The sequence below is a fragment of the Ceratotherium simum genome, chromosome 2 (assembly GCF_057802395.1).
Source record: "Ceratotherium simum simum isolate JZ-2026a chromosome 2, ASM5780239v1, whole genome shotgun sequence".
NCBI lineage: Eukaryota > Metazoa > Chordata > Mammalia > Perissodactyla > Rhinocerotidae > Ceratotherium > Ceratotherium simum.
Genome location: NC_141901.1, coordinates 26,848,926 through 26,867,399, shown reverse-complemented (window position 1 = coordinate 26,867,399; position 18,474 = coordinate 26,848,926). Strand labels below are relative to the sequence as shown.

Here is an 18,474-nt window from a genome sequence, read left to right as displayed (position 1 = left end):
TTTCTCATTGGTAAAATGCAGGGGTGGGATGAGATAATGAAGTTCTTTCTTGCTCCAACATGCTATTAGAATTCTCCCTTACTCCAGCTTATCAGATCAGAAGTGAAAGACACTCCAAAGAAGAATGCAAGGGAAGCGAGAGAGAAATAAGACACTGGCCAGACGCCGCACTGGAAACATTCTTCCCAGCAAAGTGGGCAGGGGAGGGGCCCTCAAAGCCTTTGGTCAGCAAGGCCTCCATTAGACCCCACTGGTATCCACAAGCCTCATCATTTCTATGCCAATGGATATTGCCGGTAAAGGCCACAAGTCGGTGCCTGGTGTGGTGCTGGATGGGAGAAGAGCCCCAGTACTATGACACACTTTCAACTTCACCTTCTTCCTGTCATGAAGTAACAGCTGGACCAAAGCCTTAACTCAACACTGCCCTTATCTCCATCCAAACTAAGTTCAGAAAGCTCACTTTCTGATGCTGATTACAGAGGTGATATGTACCACTCAGCCATAAATTACACTGCACCAGGCTCTCTCTTGAGCGCTGTACATACGTTATCTCATTTCATCCTTCCGAAATCTCTGTGGTAGGTATATTACACTAAATGGTGGGTATCTTCATTTGACAGGTTAGGAAAGCAAGTCTTAGAGAAGTTAAGAATGTGTCCAAGTCCATCGAGCGAGGAAGAGAGGAAGCAGGGATTTCTGTCCCAGGCTATCTACCTCCAAACCTCATCCCGTTCTGATTTAAGGGACGCAGCTGTCACTTGGCAAACATGGGAACTTGCAGGGACTAGAGTTGGTTGTCAGGATGCTCCATCTCTTCTCCCCTGGGAAGGGCAGTCTCAACTCCAGCCCTGACCTCTCTAGAAACAGAGGTGTCCCCCTAGACCTGAGTGCAGAGAGTTGGTTTGTGTGCCTGGACCTATGCAGACTCCACCAGTGACAATGGTTCCTACAGCCTCCGAGGGCAAAGAAGCAAGGTAGGCCTGCAAGATATTGCCCAGAGCCTTCCAAGGACCTGAAAGCCAGGAGCAACAGGGTGAGAGACCAGGCCAGCAAAGTTGTGAGGCCCCTCAGATTTGTGTCCAGACCTTCCCATACAACACCTTTTCCCTCTCTTCTCTCCTTTTAGCCTCACAAGCTGCACTCCCCAGCCCATAACGACCAAGACCAAGAGCCTCATATCCCACTAACTCAAGTTTTGCTTCCCTCTGGTAGCAACTCCTTCCCCCAAGGCCCTTTCCATTTTCTTCTATCCCTTCAAAACTTACTCATCCTGGGTCTTGCTCTCTTGGGGCCCTTTGCAAAAGCCACAGGTAATTTTCTGATAAGCAAACCCTTGCTGAGATATAAATGGTTGATAATAGATTAATACGGTGCCTTTCGCAAGGGTGTTTGCATTTTAAACAAGGAACTCAACAATGCTTCATCCAAAAGAGTAAAGCCCCCATGGTAGGAGCTTTGGAAGTTTCAGACCTGCTGAGAGCTTCTGGGAAACAAGAGGGCAGATATTTTGGTCAGAAACAGGCTAAAGCCCTCAGTGAGCAGAGGACGAGGATCTCAGGATGTTTATGAACACATTCTCTGCTTACACATTAGCCATGCCAAAGGTCAAGAAAACAGACAAGTGTCAAACAAAGAAAGGCAGTGGGTGTTGGGGTGTGTGCATGTGGGTGTGGGTGCGCTTATGTGCATGCATCCATGTGTACGTGTGTGCGAGCGTGCATGTGTATGTTGGGGAGGAGGGGACGTCAATCGGCTACTGTTCCTCAGCTTGTTTCCAAGAGATAAAAATGACAGCTGTTTGGTTTACACAGCTAATTAACCTGAGGAAGGCACTATAAGGCTGTTATTAAGGCAGCTGGGTAATTAAGTTTTCCCCCAGAAAGGGAGGGAGTAGGGGATAAATAAAGCATTTAGAGGAGCAGACACAGCACTGGAGGAGACGTTGTCAGGAGCAGAAATCAAGGCTGGAAAGCTTCCAGGCAAAATGTACTAGTTCCTGAGGAGGGTGCACCAGCCCAGAGATGACCAGAGGGCATGGCTCAACCCCTGCCAGGGTTCACCTGAGAGAGCCCATGGTGGATACTCAGGGTCTCACACAGCCCAGCCATCTCTGAGAAGTTGGCAGAGATGCAAGAGCTGAAAAAACGTGAAGGTCGACTAACCCAACTCCTTCATTTCATAAATGGGGAAATGGCGGTCTGGAGAGGAGCCATGACCTTCGCAGGGTCATATTCCTATTCTAAGGGTCAGAGCAAGGACCAGAACTAGAGAGTCTTCACCCCCAGTCTAGGGCAACTTAGCTAATCATGATTGCCTCTGGATTCTCCAGTAGCTTGCTGCAAATCAGTCTAGCGGTGGTCAGCTTGGAGGCAGAGAGTGGGCTGGCCCAAGGACAGGTTGATGTCCATCAGTATGCGAGTGTGTATCCTGATCAGGGAAGAAATGCTCAGGAGTATGACTCACATATGGGGCAGCCCCTGCATACAGACACAGGTCCCCTAAGGTGGGGGGTTGGGGGGGTGGGGGTGGGGGCAGGGATGGAACATTTAGCATCTGCTAGACACCACACCGGTGGTCACTTGGCTCACTCCTTATAGAGTCCTCACAACAACTCAGTGAAGTGGGTTCAAAATGGCTGAGGCCATTTTGGTACAGAACAGCCTGGGCCCAAGCCCAGACAGTTGATGGGTAGTCAAGGCAGGCAGGCCCAGAAGGGCAAAGTTTGGCAGGTTGGGGGTAGGGGTGCCACAAGGCAAAGCTGGCCAAGTCCCATGTCCATTGTAAGGATTGTAAGATGGACCCAAACCTTGAGGCAAGCCCTCAAGGCCAATAGGATTTAGCCACTGAGACAAAATTAGGCAGAGGAGGTAACACGTCAACAGGCTAAGACGGGCCCACGTAAAAGGAGCCATACTCTCAGATCAGGAGAGACAATTTTGGAACTGGAAAGAGTCCCCAGTGCTCCTGCAACTCCCATTCTACTGAGTCCCCCTGGGGTTGGGGGAGGGGGGGTGAGCAATGCAGGAATGTCTGAGAGTCATAAATCCCCACTGCACTTGTATTCATGACACATCAATAGGCAGGCAACAGGAGCCAGGAGATTTTGCACTGGCCTCAGGGCTTACCATGTCACCCTGCATAAAAAAGAACAGAGGCACTAACCAGAGGCTTCAATGTAAGGAAGATGGGTATATGGGGGTGGGGTTGGTAAAGAGGGGTGAAGGCGAGAGGGGTGAGTGGGGATGCACTAGGAACGCAGCTCTGCATCATGCCACCCTCATTTCTAGCTGAGGCTGGCCAGTACACCCCTCATCTCTAACTACTCAAAAAAACTCAATATCTGTGTATTTCCGTCAGAAGTTTGGGGTCCCAACACACACCCAAACCCTCCCAATGACTCACAGGGATAACAAGAGCCACTTCATGAAATATTGTGACAATTAATTGAGATAATTTATATAAAACTCTTAGTAGGATGCCTGGGACACACAATATGTGCTTAATAAAGTATAGTTGCTGTAACATCATTTAATAAGATAAACTTAAAAACTGAAATTGGAACTCAGCAGAGTTAAATCTGGATTCCTAATTTTCATCACACAGCCACCACTGCACCTGGAGAGGGTTCAGGCTACATCGGTATAGATGGAGTATCTGTGCCTTTAGTCTTCATTGCTGGCAACCAATGGCCTCCAGGAGGTTGAGAAGGTAAGGGAGAAGGAAAGAGAAATCAAACAAGACAGAGAGGTGGAAGGTAGGGTAGAGAAGCTGGTTCTCACTAGTCAGCTCATTCCCAAAGAAAGTTGGAGCAAGAAGCCACCCTGAAGACCAGTTCACCTAACATTCATTCATGGAAGAGGAAAGCAAGACTTATAGAGAGGTAATACCTTGCCCAAGATTACACCACAAGTTAGTGGCAGACCTGTGGCTACATTGCACTCACGATACCCTATCCTCTACTCTTTCCAAGAGGTTACATGGATTTACTCCCCCTGATATAAAAAGAAAAAGAGAGCCGATGCTTCTCAACTTTCACAGCAGCAAAATATCTGAGATTTATCCATCCCCAAGGTTGCAAAAGTCTAGACTTCTCTTTTGCAAGCACCCTATTTTGCTCTCAGGGGGCTGCTTAAGAGCAGAGAAGGCAGTTGGCTCCTTGGTGCATCCGAGAGAGGCACAGGGCAGGCCAGAGTGAAGCCAAAAGCCCCAGGCCTAGAGGGAGAGAGACTGTCCAGACAGGGCTGGGGCCGAGGGGACGTCCCAGCACGGGGGCCTCTGATCTCTCCTTGCTTCCCCTCCCGGAAGGCAGGTCACCCCTAGGAAGGTCTCTCTGAAATTTTTAGACATGGCTCAGTGGCATAAGATTTTGAGGGTGTGTGGGAAGGGGGCAGCTAAAATCATTCTGTTGCCTAGAAAGCTCAATACTGCCAGGTCCCCTGATGCTTGTGGGGTAATCTGGCTCCACAGGGAGTACTGCCTGATGCTGGCCTTCTTACCCAACACTGGCAAACGGGCTCTCTCACATCCAAGTGGGTGAGATGCAGAAACTACAGTCATCTCTGCTCAGCACCTCCAAAGCCACTATCCAGTACCATCTATGATTAAAAGTAGCCAAGAGAACAATGAAAACTAGAATGGCAGTGAGGCCGGAGGCTGTCAGATACCACCCCCATGGTCCTGAGGACAAGGGTAGCCTGAAAAGAGAAAACGACAGATAACCCAAGTCTCTCTCATGGCAATCGATCTCCCTCCCTCTCTATCTCTCTGTCTCTCATTTTTACCCCAAAGGCTGCAGCGACTCAGGGGAAACCACTCCTTTACCTATTCTTTGGTCCAAACCTGTGTTTTAAGGGCAGAAAAATAGGCAAATGAGACAGGCAGCTGGGAAACAAGAAAACACTGAGTGATTTCAACCTTGGTAAATACAAGGAGCAAAGGAAGACCCCAACCTTGTCAAAGGGAAAAGAAAAGAAAACGAAAGTTCCTACAAAAAAGGTCCAGAGGTAATTTAGAAGAAAAATTACAATAGCTCTTCGAAAAAGTCAATTGCCTAAATATGCAGTGTTCATTGACATAGCTTGAGCGTTCCAGTTCCTGGATTCGCTCAGCTCATTCTTATCAGCTGGGTCGCTGACCTTCCTTGCTAACCTCAAGTCACTTCCTCATATATCTCACTGATCTATATCCTTTAACAACAGTTTAAATATTTCCCACTTTGCCTGAGATGGTGAAACGTGTGGACCAACGAGGCTGAGAGGTAAGTCAGTTGGCTCTTTCTACATGACAATTGCAAAACAAAGAAAGTTAACTCCAGCCTACAATTATACATTCTCCCGCTAGCTCTGTCCACACCCACACCCCAACACTGACCAAAGAGAAGGCTGCAATAGAGTGACCGTGACGCAACTCAGTTCACCCCACAGCAAGAACACAACCCAGTACACACCTCCCTGTCCTCCACCAGCCTGTCGTTGTCCACCAGAGACGGCACATTAGATTCTACATTCTTAAAGGATCAATACTTATCTGATTGCCTATTCCCAAGACGAAAACCTGTCCTGCCCATGCTCAAGCACTGAGAAAAGACTTCAGCTTTATCACGCAGAAGAGAGAAAAGAGCTATTCAGCTAATTTGGAGTACATTTTCTCTTGCCCAACAAAGGAGAAAGTTCCTTAGAGGCAGAGATCCAGACTTATACTTTTCTCTCACCCCACCACAGTGCATGGGACTGGGCCTATACTAAGTACACTCTAAGATTCAGTGAACGAATGGCAGGCTTACCCACCCCACCCCACCTCGCCTTCCTCCAGCTCTGGAGGCCATGGAGGTAGGGCCTACCTCGCCATACTGGGTGCAGTAGGTCTCAGGCTTGGTCAGTCCACAAGTGGATGAAGCTCGGAGAAACCGGGTCCTCCCAATGAGCAGGTCCCCAACAGGCGGATAGCAGGCCCCACGGGAGCAGGCTTGCTGGGCACACACGAGGCTGGGCAAGACTGAAATCACAGGGATGCTAGGGTGCAGCCTAGAGAGAGGAGGGTCTAGCCAGCCACCCCAGCACCCCCCAGGGAAGCAGACATTGGCAAGACTAGACCCACTCCTTCACTCATGCTCCTGCTTGCTGATGGTGGTAATCACTACAATCCTAATGCTGTCAGGCAGAAAAGCTGATTTCATATTCCGTAACCCCAACTTAAAAAGAAAAGGAGGATAAACACTGGCAACCCAAAACCATGCATGAACTTGAAATGTGGCACCCATCTGGGGCTTTTAGAATCAAGCTGCAGGCACACATTCAGCCACCAGGACATGGTCCACAACTCACAGCATGGTCTCTGTCAGCAGCCTGGAGAGGGCTGACTGCTGGCCATTTGTGGAACATTGAGAGATACCTGCATTCTTTTTGCTCCTTTATCTGCAAAGTTGACCCAGCCACGCTTTGTGAGCACCCAGCTACGATTCACTGGAAAATCGAGAACTCAAGCCAGGATGGCTCTGGAACCAGCTTGAGAGTGACAGGATGGGAAATAAACTGTGCAGGGCCCTCAGGGAACCACATACCACCCCCAAGTAGGAATAAGAAGATGCTTGGGAGCTTCTCAAGAGAAGCAGAGAATTGGGGCCGGCCCGGTGGCGCAAGCAGTTAGGTGCGCGCGCTCCGCTGCGGCGGCCCGGGGTTCGCCAGTTCGGATCCCGGGCGCACACCCACGCAGTGCTTGGCAAGCCATGCTGTGGCGGCATCTCATATAGAGTGGAGGAAGATGGGCATGGATGTTAGCCCAGGACCAGTCTTTCTCAGCAAAAAAAAAAAAAAAAGAGGAGGATTGGCAGATGTTAGCACAGGGCTGATCTCCTCACAAAAAAAAAGAGAGAGAGAGAGGCAGAGAATCATCTTCCCCCAAGATCCAAAGGAACAGGAAACCTCATGGGTGTCCCATAGACAAGTGTTCCAAGTCCAAGGACTACAGGGTGACAGATGATGCCCACGCCCTGGGAAACTGTCCTCCTACCCATGGCTGTCATCTCCCTGCTATACGACAGGGCCTGGAAGGATGGGAAGGGATACTCACCAAAACACAGAAGGAGTGGCCTCATGTTCAGCCAATGGGGTGACCCCCAGAGAGGACCTCACCTGGGACAGAGCAGAGCAGCCTGGGAAAAACAGTGCAAACCTCTAGGGCCCACTGGCCCCTTTCCTGTACCTAGACTCATGTTTTCTCAGAAGACTTTACCTAGGTCTTGACCCAGGACACTTCCGAGCAGCAGGTGCATTTGTAGGCCAAAGCTTGGAAAATGCCAGAGCCCTGGACACTTGTCCCATCTAGCATGTGACTCATAGGGTGGCCTGGAAAAATACCACCCCCTCCCAGATTTCAGCTTCCTCCTCTGAAATGGAAGGGAGGAGGATCGACCCTGCCCTGCCCCACAGAGTCATAAGGACAATGTGGGAGCAAGTAAGAGCTGGGCCCTTTGCAGGAGAGGGACTGTACAGAGGTTTGAGACCTTAGTGCTGCTCCAAGAAAGAGGATTGGCCTTTCTCAGGGCCTGGCCTGGCCTGGCCTATAGGCCCTACAGTGAGTGGGTCAAAGAGGCTGAGGGCCTGGAGGCGAGCCCTCTTCTGCCATTGGCATGGTCTTCACTACCACCCAGGGCCACCCGAGGGTGAGGCTGTGGTGGCCACAACTCTGTGCTAAGCAGGTAGCTGGGATGTGATGGGGAGAGAGGCAGGCCTGGCAGTCTTTAAAAAGTGAGTAAGGATTTCATCTGAACTGGAAGCAACCCAAAATGTCTCCAATTATGAGCTGGGGCTGTGCAGGAAGGGTGGGGCTGGGAGGCCACAGAGCAGGGATTCTGAAGGAGGCTGGGGCTGGGTACGTGAAGGGTCCAAGAGGTAGGCAGGCCTGCCCTGCTGAGGCATGCCCCACCCCTGCTCATGCAGTGCCCACCTCTGCCTTGGATTGGATGTTCACTCTGCTCCAGTGACAGCCACAAACTCCTCTGGTGGGGGTGGAGGGATGGGGGGGTTGGCAAAGCAGGGGCAGAGAGGGAACTGGGGGCTCTCCTGGCATCTATAAATCATACATCCTAATGCTTTGAAATCACCCCTTCCAATCCCCTCCCAGAAGAGTCAGGGGCCCAGGGAGGAGACAGGGGGTCTGAGGTTGCACAGCTAATCATGGCCAAGGACGGAGACTCATCTTCTGGTTTCTACCAGTGCTATCTCTGCTCTCCCACCCTCGTGCTGGAAACCCCTGGAACGAGGCATTCTGAGCAACCCTTAGAAGAATTTTAGCCAGACCCACCCTTTCCACCTTTCTTTGTGCCCAGCTCCAGATCTGAACCTGCTTTCTTCTAAGTCACTGAGACATATCAGATATGAAAAAGCAATACAAACTGCAGCAGACATTTCCCCTAGCCTCTGGAGGTGAGCTCGCTCGGGTGAGCTCCCAGGAAGAGGCATGAATCAGGCCCTGCCACCAGGCCCCAGACACCCAGAGATTCAGCCCTTCTCCCCCACCCAGCCCCCACCGGGCAGGTGAAGGCAGGTAACATACCTCGCTCCGTACTGCCGCTGTTCTTTCTCCAGATTGCCTCTCCGAGAGCTCCCCTTGAATGTGGGGGTCTCCTCTCCTGGCTCCCAGTTTTTAAACAACGGCCTCACCTCTGGAGACTCCCTGGCTGGGCGTCACCCACTGCAGGGCGGGTCTCAGGAATCTGGCAGCTGGCACGCCCATCTTCCGTCACTGTACCCCCACCCCCCAGGACAGGACTGGGCAAGTGAGTCGATCCCAGCGGCCTCACAGCAAGCTCAGCAGTGCCCGGCCACCTGTGGGTGCCTTGGGGGGTGGAGGGGGCCACTGCAAACAGAAAGCAGCAGGCAAACATTAGCAATCATTAGAGACCAGGATTCCCGGGGCAGGGAAGGGCGCCTGCATTCCTGACAGGCATTGTGCCTGGCTCTTTCCCAAGGCCTGTAGGGGTCAGCTTCTTCTTGTGTCCTGGACCACCCTGGACAGAAGACCAAGCAGAGGACACAAAGATCAGGGCTTGTGTATAGGGTATTATAGCCCTAGACCTGTACCCGGGCTGGAAGGCTAGAAGACCCAAACATCCAGGACCCTGGAAAGCACCAGACCCCTCCCAAAGAGAAAACCAAAAAAGTGGAAAATCCCTGCTTCTTGGGGAATTTGGAGGAGACTTAAAAGTTACAGTTCATCGGAAAAGGTCAAAGCTCAATTCACCCGAGGAAAGCTTAAGAGGGATAAACAGGAATAAACTAAATGCCTCCCCTCCGGCTCTCTCTGCAGGATTGGCAGTGAGCCCTGGGACAGGTAACTACCTGTGAGTCACTGCCCAGCTCAGGGAAGGCTGATCTCCTCGCCCCTCCCTCCCTGGGCAGGAATGCCACCCTGAAGGGCCAGAAAACAGATCTGACCACAAGCGGTGGAAGGAAAGGCTGAGGCATAACCGGACCGACTTCCCCTGGCCCCCCGCCAGGCCTGAGAACACAGCTGCCTTTGTGGGACGCTCCTAACTTGGGGCTACTGGGCTGAGAGCCATTGTAAACGACAGTAACAGGCCTCAATGAAGAGGCTGGTCTCAGAGGACACTCTTCCACCAGGTTAGGGTCAGAGGGCTTTTAGAGAGATCTGGAAGGTCACCTGGTCCATATCTTAGCCCTGGAGAGCCTGCACTGGCATTGTTTTGGAACATTATTGTCTCAAACTTTTTATTTAAAGGAGACTCTTAACTATCCAATTCAGCCTGTCACTGTCTCCTAAGCAGGAAGTCTTCTACAACTGGAGGGTTAATTAAGTCCAAGAAATTGGTTCGCCAACGCTTAAGGGGAAAATGTAGGATTTTGTGGATTAAACTAGGCATTTCTAACCCTGAGGTTCTAATTTAGCCCAATAAGTTTAGATGGGCAGGAGAAATACTATAATTAACAAATGGGCAATAATAAGTTGTGTAGATGCATAGCGAATACTCCAATAAAAGGTAGTGTCTTGACCCTTGTAAACATCCCAGTGAAATCTGACTTAACTCAACAAGCCGGAGTCAGTACAAACAACTTCCTTTCACAAGCCCAGCCTCTGCCACAGGAACACAGAGAGACCCCCATCAAGTCCTCCAGAGACTTGTCACTGCTGACACCCCCCAGGTTTTGAGCCCACCTGCCTGGTCTGTTTCTCTCCACTTCTCCAACTCTCTGAACTCAAGGCTTCCAGGAAGCTTTCACTCTCCTGGAACTGGCCATCCTCTGCCCACCTCCAGGAAAAACGATGTGACAAAGAACTCATTAATAGTTAACTCAGTAGGAGGAGCAGGTGTTGCAATCCCAGATCCTCAGACGAGGCGGGGCGGGCGTGAGGTGGGCCTCAAGGTGAGTAGCTGAGGCCCTTCAAATCTCCCTCCTACTCCTTCCTTATGAGGCCAGGAGCCCAGGTAAATAAGCCTGTAGTGTTGCAGACTTCACAGGCTGGAGCAGGTCCCTGGAGTGGTTTGGCTTCACAGAAGGAAATGGCAATTGCTCTGTTTGGACCCCCCACGCACTCCTGGCCAAGTCCGGGGCAAGGTTTCTGCAGACTCCAATGGTAGCCCAGTCAGCCTCACTCCTCAGGGACACTGAGCACTCCCAGTGGGGATCTAGTTCCCCCAGGACTGCAGGACTCAGGCATGGGCTTTGAACTGCAGAACCCAATTTGTTTAGAGACAAGAAGCCTAAAATAGAGCCAGATGCTGGGTTAGGACCTGGCCAGGGCTTGAAGGGAGATGGGGGCATTGCTCCAACACTGCAGCCTCCTCTCTGTGTACCCTTCCCTCTCTCCCTGCCTCCCATCATCCTGCTCCCCAGCCCTCAGCCATCATCAGCGGTCCCCCATCCCTGGCTCATTAGAACTCACCCTCAGGAAAGTGGCTACTCAAGTCATCCTTGACTCCTGCTTCTCTTGCACCCACATCAATTTATGAGGCAATTCTGTTAGCTCTCCTTCCAAAGGCAACTAGAATCACTTCCACCCTCCTGGCCAAAGCCTGTCCTCCCAAGACTTCTGCAAATAGCTTCCTAACTGGTCTGCAGTCTAGTCCCAACACAACAGGTCATGTCACTCCCCTGCACTAGCTCCCCATTGCAGTCAGGGTCAAAGCTAAAGCCCTCACAGAGAGTCTAAGAGGCCCTGCATGATCCCAACACTCCCCATTACTTCTCTATATCTACTGCTACTATCCCCCTTGCTCCTTTCATTCCAGCCACAGGGCCTCCTTCTGTGCCTCCAAATTACCAGGCTGCCTCTGTCTTAGGGCTTTTGCCCCAGCTGCCCTCTGCCTGGAACACTTTCCCAGATGTCTGCAAGGCTAACTCTCTTACCTCTTTTAAGTCTTTGTTCAAATGCTACCTTCTCAATGAGACCATTCTGACCACCCCATTTAAAACGACAACCAACTTCCCTGCCTCATTCCTGTTCCCCACCCCTAACACTCCCAACCCCATCTACCCTGCATTATTGGTGGGTTTGTTAGTTGTTTTATTTTTTTGCAACACTCACTACCTTCTAATCAACTATATGACTTACCTTTCTACCATGTTTATTTTTTGTTCCCCCCACCAGAATGTAATGTCAAAAAAGGCAGAGATTTTTGTCCCTTTTGTTCACTACTGTTTTCCAAGTGCCTAGAAATAGTGTCTAGCACATAGTAGGTGCTTAATATTTGTGGAATGAACGGATTCACACTGAAGTGTAATAATTGATTGAGTTTAATGAGTTCCCCATGCCCTGTAGGTGTAGCTGCATGCTCAGAGGGGACAGTCTGGGCTTTTGGTCACCTGAATGGATGGCTAATAGTGGAAATTCATGCATCAGTCAGCTACGGGGGTGTCTCTTTGGTGGCACCTACCCCCAGATTACAGAAACGTCACCATGTCGATATCAGCAGCATCCTTCTCTGCCTGCTTATCAGTCATTCCCAGCAATGTCTCCGACAGGGTGTGGGGACGGCATTAGAAGCTACCTACTGTCTCCATTATCCATCTGTCAGGCTCGAACCATCCAAGTTGCCAGGGAGATTAGCCAATACCTGATCATTGAGAGATCAAAGGATAGGGAACAACTAAAGGAGAGAAGGAGGGAGAAAGGAGAGAAGAGGCTAAGAAGGACAAGAAAGCCTGGTGCAGGTCGTGGATGCTGACTCTCAGGTGTTGGAGGAAGGGGCACCAGGTGACTAAGGCTCAGGCACCACCTGAATATAGTGAGTCATGGCTGAGTCCTCGTCTGTGGAACAGGGTAGGCTCTAGGAACGGCCCTGGGGACTTGCCATGTGACTCAGGCTGGCGTGGCCCTCCACTCCAGCACACCGGCTCAGCCACCCAGACAATCAGTCACTCTTCTGTATGCCTCTCCAAGAACCAGAGAGAGAAGGTAAGTCTGTTATGTTACTGAACACAGACAGGAACTCAGCCTCAGGCAGAGGCCAGTAGTAAGCAGAACAGGAGCCTGAGCTGCCCATCATGGGGTGACTCTATTCCATTCCCTTCCCGGTCCCCCACCCTCACCTCCCCAACCGGAATGTCTGCCCAGTGGACAATGGTTTGAATTAGCTTGGGCCTGAGGTCTGGGAGAAATCAGGTGTCAGCCTAAATTAACTATAGGTAACATTTTACCAAGTACTCACAGTGTGCCAGGCACTGTTCTAAGCCCTTTATTTGTATGAACTCATTTAATAATACCCACTATATTCCTGGGGGGTGGGAGGGGGCGGGGAATAGACTCTTAATTATCCTTACTTTTCAGATGAAGAAAATGCGCCACATTTTCAATAATTTGGTCCCAGCTAGTAAGTGGTCATTTGAACGCAGACCAGTTTGCTCCAGCACTCATAGTCTTAACCGTTACTTAGAGCCTAAGATCTCCTCAACTGCCTGTCTCCACCCTTGGCAATCGTTGAGCAGAGCCCATCGGACTCTGAACTTCATGCTTCCCAAACCTAATCAAGACCCACTATCTGAAAATGCCTCTCTGAGCTCCTGCTCCAACTCCTGGGGCACTGATGTTGGCCAGGGGCTCCTGGGAAGACATTTACGCCATAGGAACATCTAGAACAGACACCATTAGGTGACTTCTTCTTTGTTTTCCATATTGACAGGCTCTCTCGTGTGGGCACAGATGGGGAAGGTGCTTGCTGGCCTCCAGATGCCCCTTCTCAGAGTCTCCAGCACATACCAGCAGGGTTTCCTCCTCATACCAACAGGGAGCTGCTCTGAGTGAGGACGTGAGCACCCTATAAGGAGTGGGAAGACAGAGAAGGTGACCAGACAAACGTCACTGTAAGCAGATAAGGATGAACAAAGGTCATGATGACAGGATGACACAACTTCCCCCTCACCACAGGAAGAGGGATTCCCTCCCCTGAGGTCAGGCTACTGGGTCACCTCAGGGGCCTCAGCTCCTTCTGTTCTACCTCCTAGAGTGCACCCCTAACTGTCCCACCTCTTCCTTCCTGAGGGGTATAGCCTGGTGCAGCCTGCAGCTTGGTGGAATCGAATGGCGGCTCATGGCTGGCTCACAGCTAGCTGGCTCCCCAAGGAAGAAGGAGGAATATCTTGGCATTTCTGCCACCTTTACTGCTCTCCCAAATTCCCGACCTCCTCCCAGTAGACAGACCAGCTCATGACTATACCCCATCCCCCACCCCCAACCACCTCTACCTCTATTATCCAACCATTGCCTTCTGGGAATTGTGTTCTTGGGACCTAAGTCCAACTTCTGTGACCTTTGGCCACAGATCTGCCATGTGGAGCTGGCCATGTGGCCATGGCCCAGCCTCACCTGAGAGAAGAGAGACAAACACCAGAGCAACATGCAGCCACGTGGCAGGTCAAGAAGATCTGGGGAAGGGGGACACAAAGGAGTGGCTGAGAGGGACGTGGGGCACTTGCATCAGGAGATCTACTCCCCATGCTAGCAGAGGGCTGCCCCACAGGACTTTAAAATTCTAAATATGATTCTTGAAAGGGCCATCAGAGCAACAAACTAAATCTCCTAATGCTCAAATTGGCATTTGAGGACTGAGTATGGAGAAATGAGCACCTTGTGGTTTGAGGGGGAAGGGAGTATGGGTGCGTCTGGCTTCATGTCTGGAATCGACCTCACCTAAAGGCTTTTAATCAGCACCTCCCTGCAGTGCCTGTGGCCACATAGGATCTATGTATGGTCTTGAACAGCTCTTAAATCCTAGACCTAGCTCCAGCTCTGCTGCTCAATAGAAGCATAAATTTGGGCAAGCCCTTCTCTGGGCCTCAGTTTCATCACTTATAAATAAAAGTGTTAGATTTTACTGGTTCTTAACTCAGGCTGCCCATCAGAATGACTTGCAGAACTTATAAAATCATAGACTTAGGCCAGGCCCCACCCAGAGATTTAATTGGCTTGCAGAGAGGCAGGGACATTCGATACGTTTTTAAAGCTCCCCTGAAGCCCCCTCCAGCTCTAGGATGCTCTGCTCTCAGGGGGTGGTGGTTTAGGACAGCAGTTAAAAGCCTAGACTTTAGAGTGAGATAGATAAAAGTGCCAGTCTTGGTTCTGCACTCAACAGCTGTGTGACTTTGGGCAACTTAGTAAACCTCCCAAGCTACCTGCCTGCAATGGGAATGATGACAATCTACCTCACGGGTCCTTGGAAAGACAAAAGGAAACAATGTATGTATAAGTCTCAACAAAGCGCCTGGCTAGGTGCGTGCTCTTAAAGGGTGTCTGTCCCCACGTGTGCATCATATGCAGGTGTTGGGCGCTATGATCAGCCATCTTTGTTTTGCAGTTGTGCTTAACAAAAAGCAGATATCACTCCCATCCAGATGTTTCGTAGCTAACTTACCAGGCAGTGAGCCTGCCTGGGCTGCTCCCCTCCTCCTCCCCCAGGGGAGGCCCAGGTCCCAACCTGAGAATCTGTGCTTCGTGCATTCCGCTCTATTCCTTGAGGGCTGCCAACTCCTGAGAAGCCATGACCTGGACCAGAAGGGAAGAGGGGCCACTCAGGGCCAATGGAGCTAAGGTTCCCAAGAGCCAGGTGATGCTTTCGGCCTTCCTAAACAGAGAAGGACACAGTGGGGGTGGGGGGATGGTGTTTACAAACACAGAGAGCAGAGGAGAAAACATAAGCACGACGGACTTATTGTTTTATGGCCTTAAGAGCTGGTCAAACCACAGTCCAACACCTGATAAAGATAGGAGTCAAAGCTAGCCTGGATGGCAGGTTTAATACTTAACTCAAGGCAATTGCCCAGCAAGTCTGAGGGCTAGAGAGAAAAGGCACTTTCTTTTCCTATGGCCTCTGCTTACACATATCAAATTCTGGTCAATATCCTATGAGACACAAGGGCGATAAGTCCTTATCAAATCTAATTCCTTCCCCCAAAAATATCATTCAAAACTGACCCCCTCCTTATCTAAAATATTGATAAAGAGGTTTTAATAACATGGGGAAATGTTTACGAGATATAGTTAACAGGGGGAAAAAATAAGAAAACAAATGTGCATAAAATCTACTTAACTCCGAAGAAAAAAAATAGAGAGAAGACAGGGATAAAATATCCAAAATGTTAACACTTCCCATCTCTTTATATTTCTCTGTATGCTCTCATCTTCTACAATGAGGGTATTTTACTAGAATAATCAGTAAAAATAAAGTTTCAGGGTGAAGAGAGTGATTTTTGTCCACCTACAAGTTATCAATCCTTCCTCTCTTCACTCCCTCCTTCATCCTGGACCCCTTCCACTAAACCCACAGACAGCCTGGGAGTTTGCTACAGGTTTTCTAAGTCATCCTAGATTTCATAAGATATGGTTTCCCTTTCTTAAGTATTTCTTCTTTGCACTGTTAGATTTATTATGTCAAGAAAGCACTTAGCACAATTCCTCAATAAATGTATGCTCTAACGAATGCGTGAGGAAGGAAAGAAAGACAAGAAGGGAGGGCAGAAAATGTAATAAGTAACTAGTAACACCTTATCTTCTTGCTTATACATCTTAGGGAAAACCAAAAAGAAAGAAATAGAGTCAGTTCTCATTTATCTATATTTTGAGGGAAAAGAAGAAATGAGGATAAGTAGAATTCCTACTCTCATCCAAATTTGCCTCTCCCATGCAATTCTCCCAGGATAACGCCACCTAATCCCGAACTTTCCCACTTCTCACTCAGAAATTTGTATACCCAGCAGCCAGTAGTGTTCAAGTATAATACACATAAGTGTTCATGACTGTGATGTTACATCTCTTTCTCACGTGTGTGTGCTGTCTCCAACAAGAGACCAAAAGCTCCTTGTAACTGGGATTGCCAGATAAAATACATGGAGCCCAGCTAAATTTGAATCTCAGATAAACAAGGAATGCCTTGTTAGTGTAAGTAGGCCTCAAATACTGCATGGGGCACACTTATACTAAAATATTACCCAATGTTTATCTGAAACTCTAATTTTACTGAGATTCTTGTATTTTTATTTGCTAAATCTGACTTGTAGTGTGTTGTCCACCCATTCCTATGGCTTCCAGACTTTTCCTAACTTGGTCATCTTTCTCTAGAAGTTCCCCTGTCAATAATCTTCCTAAAATATGATGCTTAGAAGTGAACACAGGTGTCCTGGTGTCCAGATGCCTGACATCACGGTGGCATCTTCTGGGCATGGGTCCCTTTATCAAAGACCACTCCAAGTGAAGGACCAGGAGCTGAACCAACAGTGCAGAGATGGGCCCAATCCCTCCATCATCTGGAAACCATATGTCTGCTTTCTGGGCATTATGGGTTGTATTTACTCCTTTGTTAAAATACTATTCCAGAAGGAAATGGCTAGGTATTTTCCTAAGAGAACAGAGGGGAACAAAATAGTTTCCACCTTTGCTATGAATGAAGCACCATGCTAAACACTGTCTCTATAGTATCTCATTTAAGCATCAAAGCAGCCCTTAAGATGGCTCTTTGAAGGAGATATTATTATTCCCTTTTTTACAGCCTCAGTGTTATTAAGTAGCCTGTACAAGGTCACAGAGTATTATGGACTGAATGTGTCCCCCCAAAATTCATATGTTGAAGGCCTACCCCCCGTGTGATAGTATTAAGAGGTGGGGGCCTTTGGAGATTATTAGGTTTGGATGCAGTCATGAGGGTAGAGTCCCCATGATGGGATTAGTGCCGTTATAAGAAGAGGAAGAGCCCCCAGAACCCTGTCTCCACTATGTGAGAAGCCAGCAAGAAGGCAGCTGTCTGCAAGCCAGGAAGCAAGCTCTCACCAGGAACTCAATCTACTGGCACCTCAATCTTGGACTTTTAGCCTCCAAAACTGTGAGAAATACATGTCTGTTGCTTAAGCCACCCAGTCTATGGTATTTTGTCATAGCAGCCCAAAGTGATGAAGGTACAGAACTACTGTTTTAGTCAAGTTAGGCTGGGCTATGCTGCAGTCATAAATTAACCACAAAAATCTCAGCAGCTTAACACAACAAACATTTATTTGTCGCTCATACAAAGTAAGAAACAAGACTATGGTGAGGGGAGAGGTCCTCTGTTCTACACAGTCACTCAGGGACTTCTGCCATCTTATAGCTGCAGCAACAAGGACACATGGCCTTACTAGTCAGGACAGCAAGGGTAGAGGAGCATGGAGGAACTCTCCCCAGTTATTCACGCTCCAGCTCTGAAGGGACACAGTCATTCTGCTTACAACCTGCTGGCCAGAACAGCTCATAGGGCTCCTAAGTGATCTTCCTATGTGCCCAGAAGAGGAAAATGAAGTAGGATGTGAGGAACACATAGCATTGTCTACCACAACCAGTATATGGTAAAAGCAGAATCCAAAGGCAGATCTTTAAGCTCCCAAAGCCCATGCTTTTTCCATTACAACATTTGGCCCTCCCAAGCTTGAGGGAATTTGTTTTTCATGAAAAGGAAAAGTCATATGGGATAATTTGTAGAATATGACACTTCAAGGAAACTGGCAGGAGAAATGGACAAGGTGAATGTTTTAGGTTTGCAAAATCTAAAACATCACAAGACTGCCCCTTGGAAAACTTCAGAAACATAGACAGTGAGATCTCTGCAAGTTATACCCAGAGGGTAAACATCTATGAGGCATGTAGGCCACTCCAGTCTCTAAGAGACAAACCACTGGGGGCGGGGGGAATCTTCAAGGAGAAGATTCTGGTATGTCGTAGGGTGAACAACCATTCCAGTTTGCCACGACTCTTCTCATTTTAGGTCTGAAAGCTCCACATCCCAGGACTCCCTCAGTCTCAGACAAATGCTTGGTCACTTGGTTATACATCGATACTTTTTTCCAAGACAACATTTGAAAATATCACCTCCAGTGGCTCAGTAAACTCTGTGTGAAGATGTGCAATGATCTGAGAAAATCAAGTTGGCTCTGAATCTAGGAAAAACCTGGATGTATATAGCACCTGAGAATAAAACTCCCACAAGAAAGAGCTGGG

The 18,474-nt window shown here is 49.1% G+C and overlaps 2 protein-coding genes across 4 annotated transcripts in view; both read right to left on the bottom strand.

Moving 5' to 3' along the window:
- The window catches only part of LAMB3 (laminin subunit beta 3), a 39,756-nt gene extending 30,469 nt beyond the window's left edge, over window positions 1-9,287 (bottom strand). Inside the window, exons 1-3 of one of the 3 annotated variants that reach the window (XM_087439573.1) lie at window positions 8,557-9,287; window positions 7,072-7,153; window positions 5,843-5,997 (exon numbers count right to left, since the gene is read on the bottom strand). In XM_087439573.1, the coding sequence (XP_087295699.1) occupies window positions 5,843-5,997; window positions 7,072-7,096 (180 nt within the window). In that variant the 5' untranslated portion in view covers window positions 7,097-7,153; window positions 8,557-9,287. Of the gene's footprint in view, window positions 1-5,842; window positions 5,998-7,071; window positions 8,531-8,556 lie in introns of those variants that run through there. The other 2 variants (XM_004424856.3, XM_087439578.1) reach the window with 2 other exon arrangements.
- Window positions 9,288-11,503: 2,216 nt separating this feature from the next.
- C2H1orf74 (chromosome 2 C1orf74 homolog) overlaps window positions 11,504-18,474 on the bottom strand; it is a 116,444-nt gene continuing 109,473 nt past the window's right edge. Inside the window, exons 3-5 of the mRNA XM_087439637.1 lie at window positions 14,933-15,079; window positions 13,825-13,883; window positions 11,504-13,276 (exon numbers count right to left, since the gene is read on the bottom strand). Coding sequence (XP_087295763.1) covers window positions 13,075-13,276; window positions 13,825-13,883; window positions 14,933-15,079 — 408 coding nt within the window. The 3' untranslated portion in view covers window positions 11,504-13,074. The remainder of the gene's footprint in view (window positions 13,277-13,824; window positions 13,884-14,932; window positions 15,080-18,474) is intronic.